The sequence below is a fragment of the Strongyloides ratti genome (assembly GCF_001040885.1).
Source record: "Strongyloides ratti genome assembly S_ratti_ED321, chromosome : 1".
NCBI classification, from domain to species: domain Eukaryota; kingdom Metazoa; phylum Nematoda; class Chromadorea; order Rhabditida; family Strongyloididae; genus Strongyloides; species Strongyloides ratti.
Window position 1 is genome coordinate 11,561,225 of NC_037307.1, and position 19,787 is coordinate 11,581,011.

Here is a 19,787-nt window from a genome sequence, read left to right on the forward strand (position 1 = left end):
TCATTTTTAGAAGTCCTATAAAGATGAAAATAGGCTTAATGAATTTCTCGTAAAAAATTGATCAAGAATAAAATATTTATTTTTGAAATTTACAGTATTATCATAGAAATCGAGATTTAAAAAAAATATTCCACAATTTCGCCCCTCAACTTTGAATCCTTATAACTCCTGAAGTTTCAATTTTCGAATATTGTTGATTATATTCAAAATTCATCTCGTCTTAAGAGCTATCGAATGACTATAGTGGCATATTAAAATTCTAAAAAAAATTGTTTTTTTTTGTTAACATTTTTAGAGGTAAAATCAGAAATCTAGAAAATTTTCAGCCAAGTTTTATATCTCTGAAAATAATAAAGTTATAGCTATGAAAATTATTAATCTAGACCTACTTTTAAATATAAATCAAATGAAACTAGTCCCATCTTCATAGGATAATTATTTGCTGAAATACTGAAAAGTCGGGAACAATGAATATTTTAGAAAAATTTCCGCCTTTGTTCATATCTCGCTTCAAAATCAAGATAAATGCAATCAGATTTCTACAATCGCCTTCTAATAACTTTTCATATGGGGTCTTCCTTCAAAATTTTTTTATATCTTTAACCACTTTAGAGATATAAAAAAACGGTGACAATAGATTACGCGCGAAAAAGTACCAAGGTTCATATCTCAAGAACGGTTGAATATTTAAAAAACTTTTCAACGTAGAGTATACCTAAAATCACGAATGAAGCACAGCGCATCAAATTTCATGAACCTGTGACTTCATTAACTTGAGTTATCAATAGATTCTTAAAACTTTTTTTTAAACATATTTCTTATCATAACTTCATTTTTAGAAGTCCTATAAAGATGTGAATAAGCTCAATGAATTTCTCGTAAAAAAATGATCTAGAAAAAAATAGTTATTTTTGAAATTTACAGTATTATCATAGAAATCGAGATTTAAAAAAAATATTCCACAATTTCGCCCCTCAACTTTGAATCCTTATAACTCCTGAAGTTTCAATTTTCGAATATTGTTGATTATATTCGAAATTCATCCCGTTTCAAGGGCTATCGAATGACTACAGTGGCATATTCAAATTAAAAAAAAAGTTTTTTTTGAATTAATTATTTTTCTTTAGTTGTTTTTTAGTTAAAAAATTTCTAGTACGTCAATGATTCCAAATTTAAGTCGAAAAATGAATAAAAGATAAAAATTTATAATTAAAATAAAAATAAACAATAAAATTTACCAATTGTGTAAGTTAATAGAAAGATTTTTTAATTATAAAACAAAAAGTTTAAATAAATTTTTTTAATAATGATAAGAAATAAAGGGTGAATTTTAAAGCATTATAATAAACTATTATTGTTATAATAGAAAAAAAAATTTTTTTTTCTGGCAAATGAGTAAAACAAAAATATTTAACTTTTTTTGAAAGTTTTTTAAAAATAAAAAAAAATTTTTCTTATTATTTCTTCAATGTTCAATTACAAATATATACAATTATTCAAATTATAACTACAAAAATATAAATTTTTATAAAAAAAACTGGTAAAATTTATTTTCTATTTAAATATATTTGTTAAAAAAAATAATAAATGAATTTAAAAAAAAAAACTTTATTTTAATATTTTTTACAATATATTATTAATTATTAATAATGTTTAATATTATTGATTTAAAAAAAAAAGAATATAAATTTTATAATTGTTACAAACATAAAATTAAGTTAATCATAATTTAGCATGTTATATGTAAAAGACGTTTAAATATACAAATCAAATAACTAAAAAAAGTTACTGACATTCTTGAAATAATTTTATTTGTATTTTTACTCATTAAAATATTTATCAATAAAAATTTGCATTTTTTATCTTATTTTTTATGTTTTAATTGTTCAAATTTACTTAAAGAAAATTGTTTGCTTTACCAAGTTTGAATAAGTTATGTGTTTAAAAATAATTTTAAACTGTTATTTATCTCTCACTTTAAAAAGAAAATTTTATTTTAAGTATTTTTTGTTTTCTATTCCCCAACATTATATATATACTTTTTCTTAATATTGTTTAATTTTACCTATATTACCCAATTTAAAAAATTAAGTGTATATAAAATATAAATGAAAAAAGATAGATATAAATTTTACAGTGAAATAACTTATTTCAATAATTTTTGCATTTTGAACTATTTAATTCAAAATAATGCCATTGATTATGATAAAATGATAGCTCTTGTATGCCATAAATTATTAATGGTTAAAAATATTTTTTCTAAAAATTGAGTCAAAGGATATAAACATTACTTTTAAAAATTTTGAATAAATTTTTTTTATTTTAAAATAGTAAACTAATATATATCAAGAAAAGGACAAAAATTATTTCTTTTTTATAAAATAATTAAAAATATTATAATATAATAAAACATTTTTATGTTATTAATTATCAAAATATAAAACTTTTCTTTTTTATATTCTATGAATTATTATAACAAATTGTTAAAAAATACATTAAAATTATGAAAATTAATTAAACATAACACATTGAAAATAAATAACTAAGATTATTATTATGAAAATAATAGTTTTATTTATTTATTTTTTTTACATAATATAAATGATATATTTGTATTATTTTATTTTTTAAAAGTAGAATATTTTTGTATGCTTTTACTTTTATTTTTTTAGAAAAAAAATTTGTAACAATAGATTAAATATTTAAAATACTTAAATAAGGTTTTACGAGAAAGAATTAAATTATTTATCATTAAAAAAAAGTATAATTTATTTACTCAATAATAAATAAGCTGTATTGTAAAAAAAAATATTTTTATATATTTGGAAAAAAATTACCCATATTTTTGTCATTTTTTCTATTAAAATTTTTGCTAATCTATTGAAAAAATTTATTTTCTACTTTTTTTTATCATTTTTATTTTTTTATTAATATTTCATAAGTTTTATAAACATTTATAATTAATAAGTTGAATTTTTTTGTTTAAATATAATATTTTTAAAAGATGATATAATTAAATAATAAGTGAACACTTTAAATAAGAGATACTTTTGAACAAAATTAAACACATTTTATCATTCTTAACTTATATTTATACTAGTAAATACATTTTTTAAAAGAATAAAAATAAATTTTAAAAATATACTTTTTTTTATATTTTCTGTGTAGAATAAGTTATTCCTTAAAAAGTGTTAAAGTTTTTTTGGTTTTTAAAATTTTTTTTATTTTTCAATAAAATACTCTCTTGAATCATTAATATTAAAAGCTTCAACGTTATCTTTATGTTCTGTTGAAACACAAACATTAATAATTTTTATTTAATGAAAGTTATCGACGTTTTTCTAAATTATCTCAAAAACTGATAGTCAAAATTTAATGAAAATTTATAATCACTTTATAGATAATTAAAAACATTTATTATAATTTTTAATTCTTATTGCATTTTTGTCTCAAAACAAATTATATTCCGTTGAAAATTTTATTTATGTCTAAATTCAGTTCAAAAAATTAATTTTTACATTTTTTTTTAATAAAAAATAGAATTTACGACGATGTTTTACAAAAACGCTGTATTTTGTTAAAAAAATTTTATTTTAAAAAACTAAACTTTCTTTTCAACTGATATATTTTTGTTTTAATGATGAATTTTTTAAATAATTTTGTCTTTTCCCATTAGAAACTTTTTTTTTACATTTTAAAGATAAAAAAATATTTTCAACCAAATTTAATTTTACTTTTATATTTAATATATTTATTTATTTAAAGATAATTATAATAAAGAAAAGGATCAATATTGTGAAAATAATATAAGAAGCAGTCCATGATTCTTTGTAGGGTTTCTTCAAGCCAAATGATTTATTTTTGAAAAAAAAAAACATTATTTTGTTTTTGTAACATGAAACCTTTTTAAATTTTCTTTTTCATGTTACTTAAAGTCATTTTTATTTAATAATAGATAAAATTGATAGATAGGATAAAAAGATAAAAGATTAAAGATGTGATCTGAGTTTGGTTTTTTGTACTGATGGTGCCGCTGTAATGCAATGATTAATTAAAAAGTTTTCTAACATTCAGGATATTTGATAAATGTGATTTTTCTTAAAGATATATATATATATAAACACATACATCTTTGTCTAGATTTCTTGCAATCCTTATGATGGTAATCGTTGCCAAATAAGGTAAAAATGAGTTAGTAAGTAATAATAATAATAATAAAATATAATAATAATAATAATAATATCAATCAAATTCAAGTATATTAAAAGCAAAGCTCAAAATAGTTTAAATAACAAAATGGCAACTAGCTGCTAATGATTACTTATAAAATATACAGCACATACACTTTATCATCATCACTATATTTTAATACAAACCACATCCTCTGAGATTGTTAGCAATGATAACATCTGTAACGGCATCAAAGACAAATTGAATATTTGTTGTGTCTGTAGCGCAAGTCATGTGGCAGTAAATTTCTTTGTTAGCAGACTTATTCTTAGCTTCAAACTGCGCTTGTATATATGCAGAAGCTTCATGATAATCTTGTCGTCCAGAGTATTCGGGAAAACAAATTGTTAATGGAGATTTTTTTATTTTTTCTTCAAATAAATCTTTTTTGTTTAAAAAGAGTATAATTGAAGTATCTGTAAACCATTTATTGTTACAAATAGAGTCAAATAATTTCAAAGACTCATGCATACGATTTGTTGTCTCATCTTCATGAAGTACTTGATCATATTCTGACATAGCAACACAAAAAATAATTGCTGTTACATCCTCAAAACAATGAATCCATTTTTTTCTTTCTGACCTTTGACCACCAACATCAAATAATTTGAAATTTAAATTTTTGAAAGTAAAATGAACTTCTACAATACCAGTAGTTTTGACACGAGTCCGCAAAATATCTTGTTCAGTTGGTTGATAATTCGATTGTCCTAGTCTGTCGAGATCATCAAGAAAACTATAATAAAATTATTATTTTAAATAATAATTATTTTAATAATTCAAAACTTACTATTTAGCAGAATCGTTAAGTTGATATTCATTAGATCTAGAAAAGCATTCTTGAACACCAGAATCAGCCCAAAGACGTTTCATAGCAGCAAGAAGTTCTTCAGAGAAAGGTTCAGTATCTTCCATTCTTGAAACAACATCCATAACTAATTTAGAATCCACTTCTCTTTCAGAATTTCCAAAAGACACAGAAAGATTTCCCATAGCTCGGAGGATAGCCACAAGAGATTGTACAGTATTACTATACACAACAGGTTTATATTGCTTGTAATCTTCTGCTGTAAAACCCGATTCATGAATAATCTTCATTTGTTTAACAATGGTTGATTTCCCAGATTCTCCAGCTCCTAGAAGTAAAAGCTTAATATCCTTTGCGGCTTGTAAACCATCTTCTTTTAAATTTTTTTCAATCATACGGCTTCGCTCTAAAGCAGCCCTTTCCTCTTGACTCATTGTACAACCCATCTTTACTCTTCTTTTTTTTATCTTTTTTTTTTCACAAATTCTTTATTTTCCCAATTTTTTTTATATAACTTCCTCTCTCTTCTCCACTTTTGAAAGACTCCTTTTTTTAATGGCACACAAAAATTGTATATATATATAAATATATATAAAATATATAAATTTCTGTTGCCTTTTTTTAGGGCCTTAATAAAAATAGATAGATAGATAAAATTTACAAATTATTTGATGCGGTAAATGACACAAACACCAATATATATAATAATATGCCGCTAAGCTGAGATGGAGAATAAACTTATATAAAAACACGGTGTCAAAGTGGGACAGAAGTCCCCGTTGTTGTTGTCTTATAACAAAAGTTTGTCGATATATGTAGTGTGATATACAACACTCGTGTGGAGCACACTAATTTTTTAATAAAAAAAAAATAATAAATATTTGTTGTTATGAGGCGCCACTGGTAGTGAAGGGAGACTGTTTCTAAGAAATTTTAATCCCTTTATAGAATGTTCCTTTTTAATGTAGAAATAGCCTGAAAAAAAAAAGTTAAAACGGTAAATTTACTATACAAATAAAAGTAATTCTATTGTTTAAAAAAAATATATATATATTTTAAGCGAAAATATAACTAATGAAATAATATCTTAATATAAAAATTATTTGTATTTCTTTATCAATTTGTAGTATTAAAATTAATTAACGTAATTTTAAAAGGTAAAATTACATGATATACATAATTTTGATGATAAATTGGAGAACCAACAAAAACTTTAAAATTTTCTACACAATATTGTATTGTCTTATGCCTCTCTTTTGGAAGATCGTACTATCAAATTCATATATTAAGTGAAAACCCATTGAATTAAAAAACATTTTTAGTTAAGAACAACAAACTTTGCACTATATAAAATCTAATAAAAAAAATTCTATAGAACTAATAAATAATTAAATAAAATATTGTTTAAATAATCTATGTTGAAAAATACATATTAAAAAAAGATTAATTATAAAATAAGTTGAAAAGATGAAATTTCCAAATTTAATTAAAAATAAGCGAAAAAAAGAAAGAAAAAAGGATGATAAAAACAATTTTTTCTCATTTATTTATAGTTGATTGCTAAGAGTAATAAGTATGATGGAATTTTGATGTAATAATAAGTAATAAAATAAAATTGAATCTATCGTTAAGAAAATATCTTCATTACCATTATACTTTTAATATTTTATTCATACATGTATTTTTCACATAATAATTTCTTCCAACTTTTAATATTTATATTAGAATGAGAAAACTTAATCATAATATTTTTATAACAAAATCTTAATGTAATGAAGTGAAATTCTTTGTTAAATAAAAATAATTTTTTTTATAAAATAAATAAATACTTAATATAAAAATGGTTAGAAAAAGAAACTAATATAAACAATTTAAAATAGATTAACTAATAATTAACAAAAAAAGTTATATAATAATAAAGTTACACAACAAATTAATATGAAAACAATTAAAAATAATGAATAACTTTAAATTTCTATTATGCTTATTTGTTAAAAATAATTTAAAAATAAAGAATTTTTTTATAAAATTCAATAACATTCTCATGCATTTTGAGTTTCAATATCCTTCAAAAACTAGTTCTTATAAGTTTTTAATATATTTTTAATAGATATTTAACTTCTTCAATCATCTCTATTTTTCTTTCTTGAACGAAGATAATATTAGCTACATGAAGAAAGTGAAGAAAAAGTATATAGAGTAAGTTCTAAACTATAAATTATGCATAAGACATAAAAAAAATAGTGTATGTGTATGTTATATCATATTAAAGTTATTTTACATAACCATTTTTTTCAAGTACTTCACCCAACTAATATTTATTACATTTCACCTCTTTTGTCATTTCGAATACTTTTCATGATACTTTTCATTTAAAAGCAAATAAAAAAGAGTATAAATTATGATAACTATACATATATTAAAGAATTATATTTTTATGTTATGTTAATAATATGTGGTAAAGCAACAAAATGTTTGTTAATAAAAGAATATTAGAAATTTTAACAAAAAAAATAATAATAAAAGAGTTTTCAAATAATGCTAGTAGAAAAAAAAGAAAAATAATAAAAACGAGAGATAATATATAATGGGCATAATATACAATTATTAAACATAATAATTTTCAATATTTACAAGCTAAAAAAAATCTTATAATATTTTCGTAAAAAAGTTATATATTTATATATAGTATATACACTTTAATGGCTATTTTCCAATTTATCAGAATATAATATATATTTTTCTAATATTTATGTACATTTTTTAATATAAATTTTTATGAAATTTGATAGACATATTAAAACAAATATATATATATATATAAAAACTATAAATTATGAATGATTAACAGTGATAAAAAATATATTTTTTTTTTTTGTAAAATAATTTAAAATATAAAAAACTAGAAAAAAAAATTAGATATATTTTGTAAAAATGAAAAGATACATTTAATTTATATTTCATATATAATTCTAATAAAATAAATAATCTTTTAATGCCAATATTTAGAAATGGCGCGAGTGTTAGTAGTATAATATATATATATATAGATAATAAATGAATGAGCAACTATATATATAATAATACACATATATTTGAATGGTCTGGTTTGCCTCTTGTATAAATACAAAATTAAGTTAGAAAGTTGTAATCAGGAACAGAAAGAGAGAAGTATCTCACTCTAGTTGTGAACAGAAGAAAGAGAATAAGATAAAAATGAAGGAGAGAAATAGTAGTAGCAGTAACATCATCAGAAACAATTTTTATAAAGTTACGTGTGTTATAGACAACACACTCCGTCTACATGAAAACGGCAATGCGGCATTAAAAACAAAATATATATATATATATATCTCCATTCAGCGACATGAGACTCTAATTTTTCATCACTCTCTATAAGCCTCTCGATATATAACATTTTATATAATATATTACTATTCCTCCGACCACAATTGCCTTCTTTTCTACTTTTTAGAGTTTTGCTAGATGCGCTCTTTTTTTTTTTTCTACTATATTGAATGATTATTATATATACTGGTAAAAATATATATGTTAGAGTTTGTGGGAGTTATAAATATAAAAATGAATGTATATCTCTTTCTTTTACATACATATAATTTTTATATATATGTATATTGAAAAGAAAAAAAAAAAAAATAAATATTTAAAATGTTGAGGTTAGTAGTGAAGAGAAAAAAAAAAAAAGGATATATATATATAAATATATATATATATAGATGAAAGATATTTCAAAATAAATATCTAATTTTGAGAATATGGAACATATAGACAATATTATATGTAGATAATAAATTTTGCTAGCGTGGATTGAGATAGTAGGATATATATATATATATATAAGAATAATTATAAAAGAAAGAGCCTCTATAGAGAAGATGATGTGTTGTTAAAAAAGAAAAAGGCCCATTACAGAAGCTGGGGACAGAAATAAGCAGTTAAATTTGGAGGGAGAATATTATTAGGAAAGTATAGTATAGAGAGAGAGAAATAGACTACAAATATTATAAAAGAGGGGGGGGGGAAGTTTTTGAGGATAGATTTATTCTTTGTATGTAATATACTAATATGTAGGGTGATTCATAAGGTTTTCCCACTAAATAAAAATTGTATATATAATACCAATAATGGAAAAAATTAAAAAAAAAAGTTTTAAAAAAAATAAATTTTATTTTTTAAAAATAAATGAAATTAATATTTATTTGTGTTATTTATAAAGTAAAATGGAAAAAAATAAAGGTATTTGATGAAGAATGAGCAAAATATTTATTTATATTTTTTAAACATAAAAAATTAATAAAAATTTTGGTAATTTATATATTGATAAAAAAAAAATATATCTGATAAAAAGTAAAAAAATATTTTTTCATTGTTTTAAAAATAAAATTATTATTTTTTATTTATTAATAATAAAATAAATGTTTCATATATGATTAAGACTAGCTCCTAGACTAGGAAATTTAAGAACTAGTTAGTTGAGAATTTATAGAAAAATAGAATTAATTGTTACAAGTATTCTAGGTGGTACGCTTTGAAGCCTGCCAATAAATTATGCCTGACCTATATTTAACCTCTTCTTCATATATCTACAAATAGATATTACTAACTATTAGATATATTGCTTTAAAATATGCCTTTATGAGAAAAGTTAAAATTAAACTTTTAAAATTGAAGAAAGATGTTTTAATGTCCTCATGGTGGGTCCTTGTAGTTTATAACAAAAGTAACTAAATAGTTTAGTTTATATGGTATTTTAATGTTACATATACTTCTATATTATAAAACTTTTAAAATTACATACATAAAAGAGAACATAAGAAAATGATATATTTTTTAAGGGACAGTATACTTTTCATCGAAAATAATGTTATGTCCCAACTCTCTCTCTCTCTTTCCAATATTTTCTTTTATTTTTGAATATTTATCTATATTTATCAAACTATTCATTCATCTTTTCTCTTAATATTTTATTTGACTTTTGAAATGCCTCTTTAAAAGGAAAAATTATATGTAATTGTAGCATATAAATATAAAAAAAAAAATATTTTTCTAATAAAAATAATACACAATGCTTTAAAAATAATCATAAAAATATTTGAAAAAATTTTTATAAAGTAATTGTCTAAAGGGTAAAATGAAATGTTAAGGAATTAAGAAAATATATATATATATCAATTTATTATATTAATAGACAAAAAAAAAAAAATAGAATGAAATATAAAAATAATGAACATTTTCTTATCTATTGAATATCTTTAATGAAATGAGATATAAAAAAGAGTAATCAAATGACAGAGTTGATTAAATCATCAATATTACTATATTTGTTTTTGTAATTTGTTATATAGTTTTTCTTATTATAATAAAAATAAAACTATTAATAGGCAAATGTTGTTTATTTATTTTTCTATTTTTAACAACTAGAAATAATATAAAAAAAATATGATGTAAATTAAGATAAAAAGATTAATTTATAATATAAAAAATGCAATACTTTTTTTTTAATAAATATTATATACAAATTAAACAATGTAAAAGTATATATAATTATATATTAATATTTCTAAACAATTTCTTTTCTATCTATAAACTTTTTTTTTTCTTATAAAAATTCATAATTTGGCAAAAATATCTTAAGGTGAAATTAAATTATATTTTAAACAAGAAAAATCAAAATTTTTTTTTTATTCATTTCCACTTAACAACTTAATATATATCTTAATTGTCAATATTTTTTATTTATTTCTATCATTTAAAAAAGAAAGTATAATAAAAAAAATCTTTTTGTCTTTTTCAAAATAATTCAAGATTATAATATGAGATGAAGATATAATTATCTAAAGTAACATTTAAAATTAAATAAAAAAAAAATAGCAAAAATTAAGATATAGTAGTATGTATATATAAAGAACATATAAATATTTTAAGTTAACGATAAATATAAGCATTTGGAAATTTAAAATTTATTTTATCACCTTTTTTTTAATGTATTGTGTATATCAAATTTTTGTGTTTATGATAAGGCATTTAAGCACATATTAAATATGGAATGATATATGTAAATGAATAAAAAATTAAAAAGATAAATGTGTGAATTGTTATTGTAACGAAATCTACATAACATATTATATTGATAAAAAGTTTACTCTTAAGAAAATGTAAATATTATTTTAAATATTGAAAAGATGTTAAAAAAAAATATTATTTATTTCCGGTAATTGATAAAATAATCTTGGTAATTCAGAATCTTTTGTAGAGTAACATGAAAAAGGAAGATTAAAAAGAATATTATAGTTTAGTGTTAAAAGCTTTTATAAATATAATGAAAATAAAGCATCACGATAATTTGTAGTGAGTATATTATATATACCAATTATCTTGATATAGTAGCGCTCTTTATTTTGAGAACATATACCATAATTGGTAAGAGTTAGTCAACATATTACACTGAAGATTTGAAGAAAATTATTTGTGACGAGAAAGAAAAAGGATGATGACTATGTTATAGTTTTGTTGTTAGATGTCATATTATGGACTACTAAAACAAGGAGGATGGCAGCAATTTTGATAAGAAATAAAATTGTACAATTAGTAGATATTTATAAGAGTAGCTGTAGTTATAATTAAATACAAGTACATAAGCAAGTGAAATAAAATAATAGATAAAAGACAAAAAAAAAAACACATTTTTCAAATAATGGTGCTTTTAAGTTTTTTTTTTTCTTTTAAGTCTTTATAACTATTGTAAATAATGACTAAAATAGTAAAAAAATTATAAAAATAATTTTGTTTTTTATTTTTTTAATAAAATAAATATTAATTTTAGTAATATATTTTTTATAAAATATATATATATATATATATATATATATTTATATTTTAGTAACATTTTTTATTTTAACTTTATAATTTTTAGCATCAACTATGAGGTTCATAAAAATATATATATGCATTTCCTGAATATGCCTTCCGAAAATTTTATAATACGATTTGAAAATTTTATACATAGATAGATAAATAAAAAATTATTACTAAAAAATGGAGAGAATAAAAGTCAAAAAGTATTGGTTAATTTGAGGATAAAAAATACAGGCTATAGAATTATATATAATAACAACATTTTTTTTTTACCATTAATTATATATAATTTTAGTAGAATAATATTTTAACTTTACAATAATAAGAAAAAAAAAAGAGTGTTTATGTAGTAAAAAACTAAAATAAATAATTACTATTATCTTTTTGCCAAAGTTGTGATTACTTATTGATTTTAAGAAAAAAGTTAAATTCTCTTGTCTAATGGAGAATAAATATGAGATGAGGAGAGAAATAAAAATACATATATTTAGACGCATATATATATATATATATATATATATAGGTGGGCAAAATAAGATATTATATTTTTAATTAACGATTCAACAAACCAATAGAATCGGCAATAAAAATAAATGTCGTAAAAGGTTGAAATATATTTAATGTAAATAATAGTCTCTATTTTAAAAATAACTCTAGAATTTTAGAGTTTCTGGTATATATATAAAAATAGGATAAATCATAATTTCTTAATATCCATTAACTACAACCATTCCACATTTTTAAAATAATTGCCATTTTAAATAAATAAATTTTATAAAAGATAAAAATAAGAAATATTGTTATAAAAATTTATTTATATTTTAATAATAAAAAAATTTATTTTGTTGTATTTTGTAAAATAGAAATTTTTAACAATGCATGAATAGAAAAAGGCTTTAAAATGATTGAGAAAATTTATTTATATTAATATATATATAAAACTTTTAAATATTATTTTCTTTGTTAAAAAAAAAAATTAAAATTTTGATTATATGGGAAGAAATATTAAAAAAATATTTTAATAAAATAGTACATTTATAGAAAATATTTTCTCTATATATTAAAGACTGTTTTTTATATGTTTAAAAAAAAGCATGTTGCGAAAATAATAAGAAAACATATATAATCAACTTTTTACACGTCAACTGTTGCCTTCTAGCTATAGGCACACAAATAAAATAATAAATAAAATACAACTACTGACAGGAAGTTAAAAATGTGGTAAGACTTCATTAAGTGACTGTCAATGGCATAAAGCTATTTTCAGACATATACTTGTTTTTTTTTGTTGAAACGTGCAATTTAATGTGTATAGATTTAAATATACATATATATATATATATATATTTTTATAAATTTATATTAATATATATTTATTTATATATAATGTTAAAGATAAGTTTTTTTTTTTATAATGCGCAATAAATTCAAGAATTTTTGTTAGCATAAAGCACAATATAATAAATATCTTTCTCGCATTTTCTTTTAAGTTTCCTTAAAACTTTATAAACTGATTAAAGAAAACTTCTATGTATAAATATTTTTAAAAAAATAAAATTTAGAAAGAATATTAAAAATTATATAAATTTAGGGAAATAAAAGTTTTTGATCTTTAAATAATTTAAATAATGAGAAATAAAAAGTTTTAAAGAAAAGTAAGAAAAAAATTTTTATATAAAAATTACATTCAATTGAAATGATACTTAAGATGCTTATGTATATATTTATTAAAATAAATATTTATTATAAAGTGATCTAAAAATGATAGGACAAAGATAAATTTAAAACTTAAAAGTATAATGTACATTTATTATGGAGATAAGAGACTGTAAAATAAAAGGTATCTATATTTATTTGGAAAGCAATTATAAAAAAAAAAACTAATAATTGTTAATATAGCAATACATAAATTTTGAAACATAAAATAATTGTCAATTTATGTAGAATATTGTGACAAATTCATTCTATAAGTATGTGTATGATTTTTAATGATAAAAGTTAAGAAAAGTAAAACATTTTATATAGTGTGTATGTTTTAGTTATTACATTATTTATTTGAAATATCACTTTAAACACCTCCGCTTCTAATAATTTATTATCACAATTTTAAAAATACAAAATTTTGAATTATATATAAATATCTACTTGTATAAAACTTTTTATTTTCTCTCAATTACATAAATTATCAATTGAAAATTTTTTTATTTATTTATTATATTTATACTCAATATAAAATCTAAAGGATGATAAAATCAATTCAAGTTAATTCATTTCAAAAATATTAATCATACATATGAATTAAAAAAAAATTGTCAAGATTTTTGTCAGTTGTTTTAAAATTGATAACAATGATAAAGACAAATTTTTTGGTATACAAATTAAATATAACCAGTGAAATTTTTAAATAAATATTGGTACTTTATGAATATACAATTGGCTACCATACAAATTTAATGGTCCTAATATAAATATATAAAAATATAAGTATTGAAAAAAAAAAATTGTTGATAAATTTATAACATTTTTAACAATTTTTAAATTGTTATTATACTTTTTTTTTTATTTTAGATTAGAATAGGAAATTAAGTTTAGAATAAAAAAAATCTAGAAATTTCTTTATTATAACAAATATCTTTTCTTTTCTATTATAAACACTATGTTTCATTATCAGAAAATAATACTTTAGTTAAAAATAATAATAATTTATTAGTTATAATTATGGAATATAAATAAAAAGATTGATCAAATGAAGTAAATGATGATTAACTTAGTTTATTAATATGATAAAGAAAGCATGAAATTTTTATATTTTTTACATACAATTGTTTAAAAGAAAATAATTTTAGTAAATGCCCTTCATAAAAATGTGTTATATTTAATAACACTATTATATTTTATTATACATTTTATTTTAAATTCTACTTATAATATCAAAAATAAAGAAGACAAAAAAAATGTGATAAACATAACGAATATGATGAAACTAAATATTATGGAAACATCATTTCTAAGCTTATGTTTTTCATCTTTCTATTCCCGCGGTGAAATGCTACTATAGGTATTAAATGTACCTTTAGAGTTTGGAATGCGGGCTCGAACCATCATCATCAACTTTAGAAGTAGTATTTTTATGATTTGATCAGTAAAACAGAAAAAAAAAAAAAGAGAATATTTTATATAAAAAAAAAAATTATATATTAAAAACATTAAAATAAAATTTATGTTTAAGTGAAACATTAGGATTTAGTTTACAAAACATGTAAATCAAATGTTGTATATTTGAAATTTAATTTTTAAATCAATAAAATGAAAATATATTTTCTTATTATACTAATCCATCTAAAGTAGCTTGAGCTACACTTTTAAAAGAACTTTTAATCATTCTAGAATTAAGTGGTTGTATTGGTCTTATTGTAATTAATTCTTTTTCGACTTCTTCTTCACTTCTAGTACCTTTAAGTTGTCTAAATCTTTCTAATTGTCCAGAAGATATACCAATAGTTGCTCGGAATACAATCCATTTCATTGGTCTATATGGAGAAGTTGTCTCAGAACCATCATATACCCAAAATTCTCTAGCTTTTTCAAGACTTGGTAGAAAACCAGTAGCGCGAAAATTTTGTAAAGTACATTGTGTATCACAATATGTAACATGTGATATAACATTCATAAGAGGAATCAAATTAAGATTATCATCATGTGATTCATTTAAAAAAACTGCAATACCAATAATACCATCTTGTTGTTTAGAGGCAATTTCTAAACTAGGATACTTAATATTTCTATGTATAAAATGAATTTCTCCAGCATATCCGACACCAGCAACTGTATGCTCACTTCCATTCATAGGTTCAGTTCCCCAATGAAAATCTATTTGTTCCAAATGATATTGTTGTTCAGGGAACAATGATGATACAAAATCTATGTTATTTGTCTCTGGATAACATAATGATATTGCTGCTCCAGTATTTTTAACAATTATTTGACAAATTTCATTGTAATTATAACTAAAAATTTAAAAAATAATATTTAATTTAGATAATAATTTTTAAAATTAGAAAATAAAAAAAATTAATTATTATTTTAAATAATATTATAATTGTTTATAAATAAATTACTTATAACTTACGTAAAAGTTGAATTTTCAAAAGATGGATCAAAAACAGTAGAAATTGGTAACAAATCAATAGGTGATTGTTTTGTAGAATTAGGAACAGGTAAAAGTTTACTAATAGCATCAATTTGTTGAGTACATTTATTAATAATGGGAACTAAATTTTGCTTAGCTTGATTAGCTTTTTCAACAACTTGTGCAATATTTGGTTGCAAATTTTTAAGCTGAGCTGTTAAATTATTAAAAAATGACATAATTTGACTCTTTTTTTATTTTCTGAAAAAAAAAAAAATTTAATATTATATAAAAAATATATTTATAAAAATAAAGAACAATAAATATGAACATAAAAAAATGCCAAATATTATATAAATTTGTAAAATTTATGGGACTTCAATAATTTAAATTTATATGATAGTATATGGTATATACATAATATAAAAAGACTTTCTATTATCTATTTTATCTTTTTTACAGTGTCTTTTTTGACTAATTTATTTCTTCAGTATACTATTTTCTTTTATATTTTTATTTAAAATGAATCATTTTATGAAAAATAGTTAGGCATATAAAAATGCAAGGATATTTTTTTAAAGAATCCTAAGAATAATTATATATAACTTATAATACATGACATTTAATTTTAATTAAAAGAATAATTTTTTTTAATTAAAACGATAAAAAAATATAAATATAATAAATATAAAGCTCATTTAAAAAAAAGTATGTAGTTAAATTTATAATTTTAAATATTCATTTAGTAATAAAATGGTAAAAATAAAAATATAAAAATATATTTGAAAATAAAGACATATATACTATTTCTTAGAATAAGTATGGGGCTATTTAATGAAAAGACAATATATATATATATATATATGTATAATGCTTCTATTATATGTTTTATTTTCGCATATACATTTTTTCAATACATAAATGAAATTTAGTAAAAAAAAATTTTTTATTACTAAAAGTTTCTCTTTTTCATAAATTTATAAATAGAAAATTGGTATAGTTTGGTTGAAGTATATTTATGGTGCCATGTATATATGTAAATATGGACAAAGAAAAGTGCAGTTTTAAATAAAATAAAATTGAAGTATCTACCAAAAGTTTATCATTAACAATACGAAGTAAAATTTTTGGCAATTTATATATTATAAATAAAAATGAAGTAATATGAACAAAATAATATAAGTAAAAAGGGTACATATATTTATAGTAATATTTATCTAAAAAATATATTTACTTTACTATATTTTATTTTATATGTAATTTCACCAACAAATCTTTCTATGATAATATTAAAATGTAGATATTGAATCTATTAAAAATATTTTTTGACTTATTTTCATACATTTATATAGATAAAAAAGCATAAATTATTGAAACATTTCTATAATGATATATTATAAAAAAGAGTACAATTTTTATATAATTAGGAAATTTTTATTCATAAAAATAAAATTTGAATTACTAGATATTTTATCAATATAAAATAAAAATTTTATAAAATAAAGAAAAAAATTTTAATTTACACAATAGCAACTATACTTCAGCCATCAATATTACTAACGAAAAAAGAAAGTTGGCATGGTTGTATATAATTTTTATGTGTAGAATATTACGTTAGTAAATTTTTCTTGGATAAACTTTTTTTAGTTAAAAGGTTTGTATAAAAGACATACAGTAATGTAAAACATTATATAGATATATAAAATAATAAATGTAAAAGTTTTAAGTTATACATATAAATAAAATAGCAGAAAAAAAAATTATAATCAATTGATGATATAAAAATACTAGTATAATATAATTATTTAAAAAATTTTTAAATCATTATTTATCTGTATTTTTATTATAATAATTTTAACTATCCTCAATTTTCAGTTTTATATTTTTTAAAAATTTATGAATAACACATTATTTTATTATTTCTAAGTTAAAGATTAAAATTAGTTGTTAATTTATGCTTATATAATTAAATAGATTTTTTTAAATTATCAGTTTTCGATATTTTTTAGTAACATAGAAAAAAATATAATTATGTATGAAATTTTTTGCAAAAAGAAATTAAAATTAATTATACTTATAATAAATTTTCAATTATATTAATTATTATTAATCTATTAAAATTTATAAATACAGTATTCAAAGGTAAAAAATAGATTTTTAAAAAAAGTAAATTTTTATCAATATTATTTATTACAGTTATATTTTAATTATAAACATTAAATAAATAAATTTTTTTTTCTTTTATATTAAAAAATTTTATACACTAATCCATATAAATTATTATTAATTAAAACGACACGATATTTCTCATTTTATAAATTTTTTCTGTTATTTGTTAGCTAAAAAATAAAATAATGGTATGCTTTAATATTACAAAGTTATTTAAAAACGGTTAATATATTTAAATATTTTTTTATATATATAAAGAAATTACAATTAAATCAATCTAAATATTTTTTCATAATATAAAATAAGGAAATTATTTTTAAATCCAACCATAGTTTAATCAATTGACGAAATCAATATCCAAAACCAAATTGTTATTTTTTAACTAAAACTTTCAAAATATTAAGACATATAAAAATTTGCTTTTATAACTTTTTAATAATTAAAAATTAATATTATTTACTTAAATATGATTATCATTAAAATATGTTAAATAATAGTAAACAAAAAAAAAGACTAATAAAACAACAAAACAAATAAGCATTAAAAAATTGCTTTTAACAAAATATATTCTTACTACTTCAATTTTTCAAATTAACTTGATAGCAGTAAAAAATTTCTATTAACATTTTTTTATATTAATGTGTCATATTATTCAAAATAAATATAACAATTTTTTTTAAAATTTTTTAAAGTATAATAAAAATATTATTTTACCTAAATATCAAGATAAACTTTTAGTTTGTATGTAAAAAATATTTTCTTTTTAAAATAATATGCAAAAATATAATTACTTAATATTTTATATCATAATTAGAAAGAAATTATTATATATTTTATTTTATAGAAAAATAATATATAAAAATATATATTAAATACATCTTTACAATATTTTTTTCTTTCTTAATGCATCATTAGTTATTTTATCATGAAAAAAAAATTATTTAAACTTTACGTACTATTTATGCAAATCTCATAAGTACATGCTCAAAAATAATTATATTTAAATTTAATATATAAAAAGTAAATAAGTTTATAATTAATGAATTGTATTTTTTCTATAAAAATAAGCAATAATACTTTTTTAATTTTATATAATGTTATTTTTAATTTTAATATTTAAAGTATAAAAAATATTTATATAATATAATTTTTACATATGTAATATTTTGTTTATACTTAATAAATGGTACTTATGTTACAATAGAAGCACAGATTCAATAAAAAAATTTTTTTATATAAATATATGTTAAAATATTCCTTTAACAAGTAATAGTCAAAACAAACTCTTTGTATCAACATTAATACTATTTGCATATATTCTATACTTATTAAATGCTAGAAAATTATTACTAATTTTTAAACTAAATTATATGATATCACTTAATAATATTTTATTTTTTGTAGTATTATATGTTATGAAATAATAAATTATTCATATAGTTTTTTATTATGGTTTTATTTTATTAGTTATTTTTAAAAAATTTAGCAAAAAAAAATTAAAAAAAATTGTATAATGACATCACAATGGGAAAATAATTTTTTTATCTAAATATCAAGTCACATTTTGATATAAAT

The 19,787-nt window shown here is 19.0% G+C and overlaps 2 protein-coding genes across 2 annotated transcripts; both read right to left on the minus strand.

The window, feature by feature from the left end:
• Positions 1-4,365: 4,365 nt before the first annotated feature.
• SRAE_1000354700 (Guanine nucleotide-binding protein G(k) subunit alpha) lies at positions 4,366-5,484 on the minus strand (the record flags this gene model as incomplete). Its single annotated transcript, XM_024650749.1, has 2 exons — positions 4,366-4,966; positions 5,021-5,484. 2 exons carry the CDS (start codon positions 5,482-5,484, stop codon positions 4,366-4,368), a joined length of 1,065 nt encoding a protein of 354 aa, XP_024504495.1.
• A 9,755-nt stretch (positions 5,485-15,239) lies between these two features.
• Positions 15,240-16,282, minus strand: SRAE_1000354800 (Carbonic anhydrase 1; the record flags this gene model as incomplete). Its single annotated transcript, XM_024650750.1, has 2 exons — positions 15,240-15,921; positions 16,044-16,282. The coding sequence occupies 2 exons, from the start codon at positions 16,280-16,282 to the stop codon at positions 15,240-15,242; spliced, it is 921 nt and encodes a 306-aa protein (XP_024504496.1).
• Between the last annotated feature and the right edge of the window lie 3,505 nt (positions 16,283-19,787).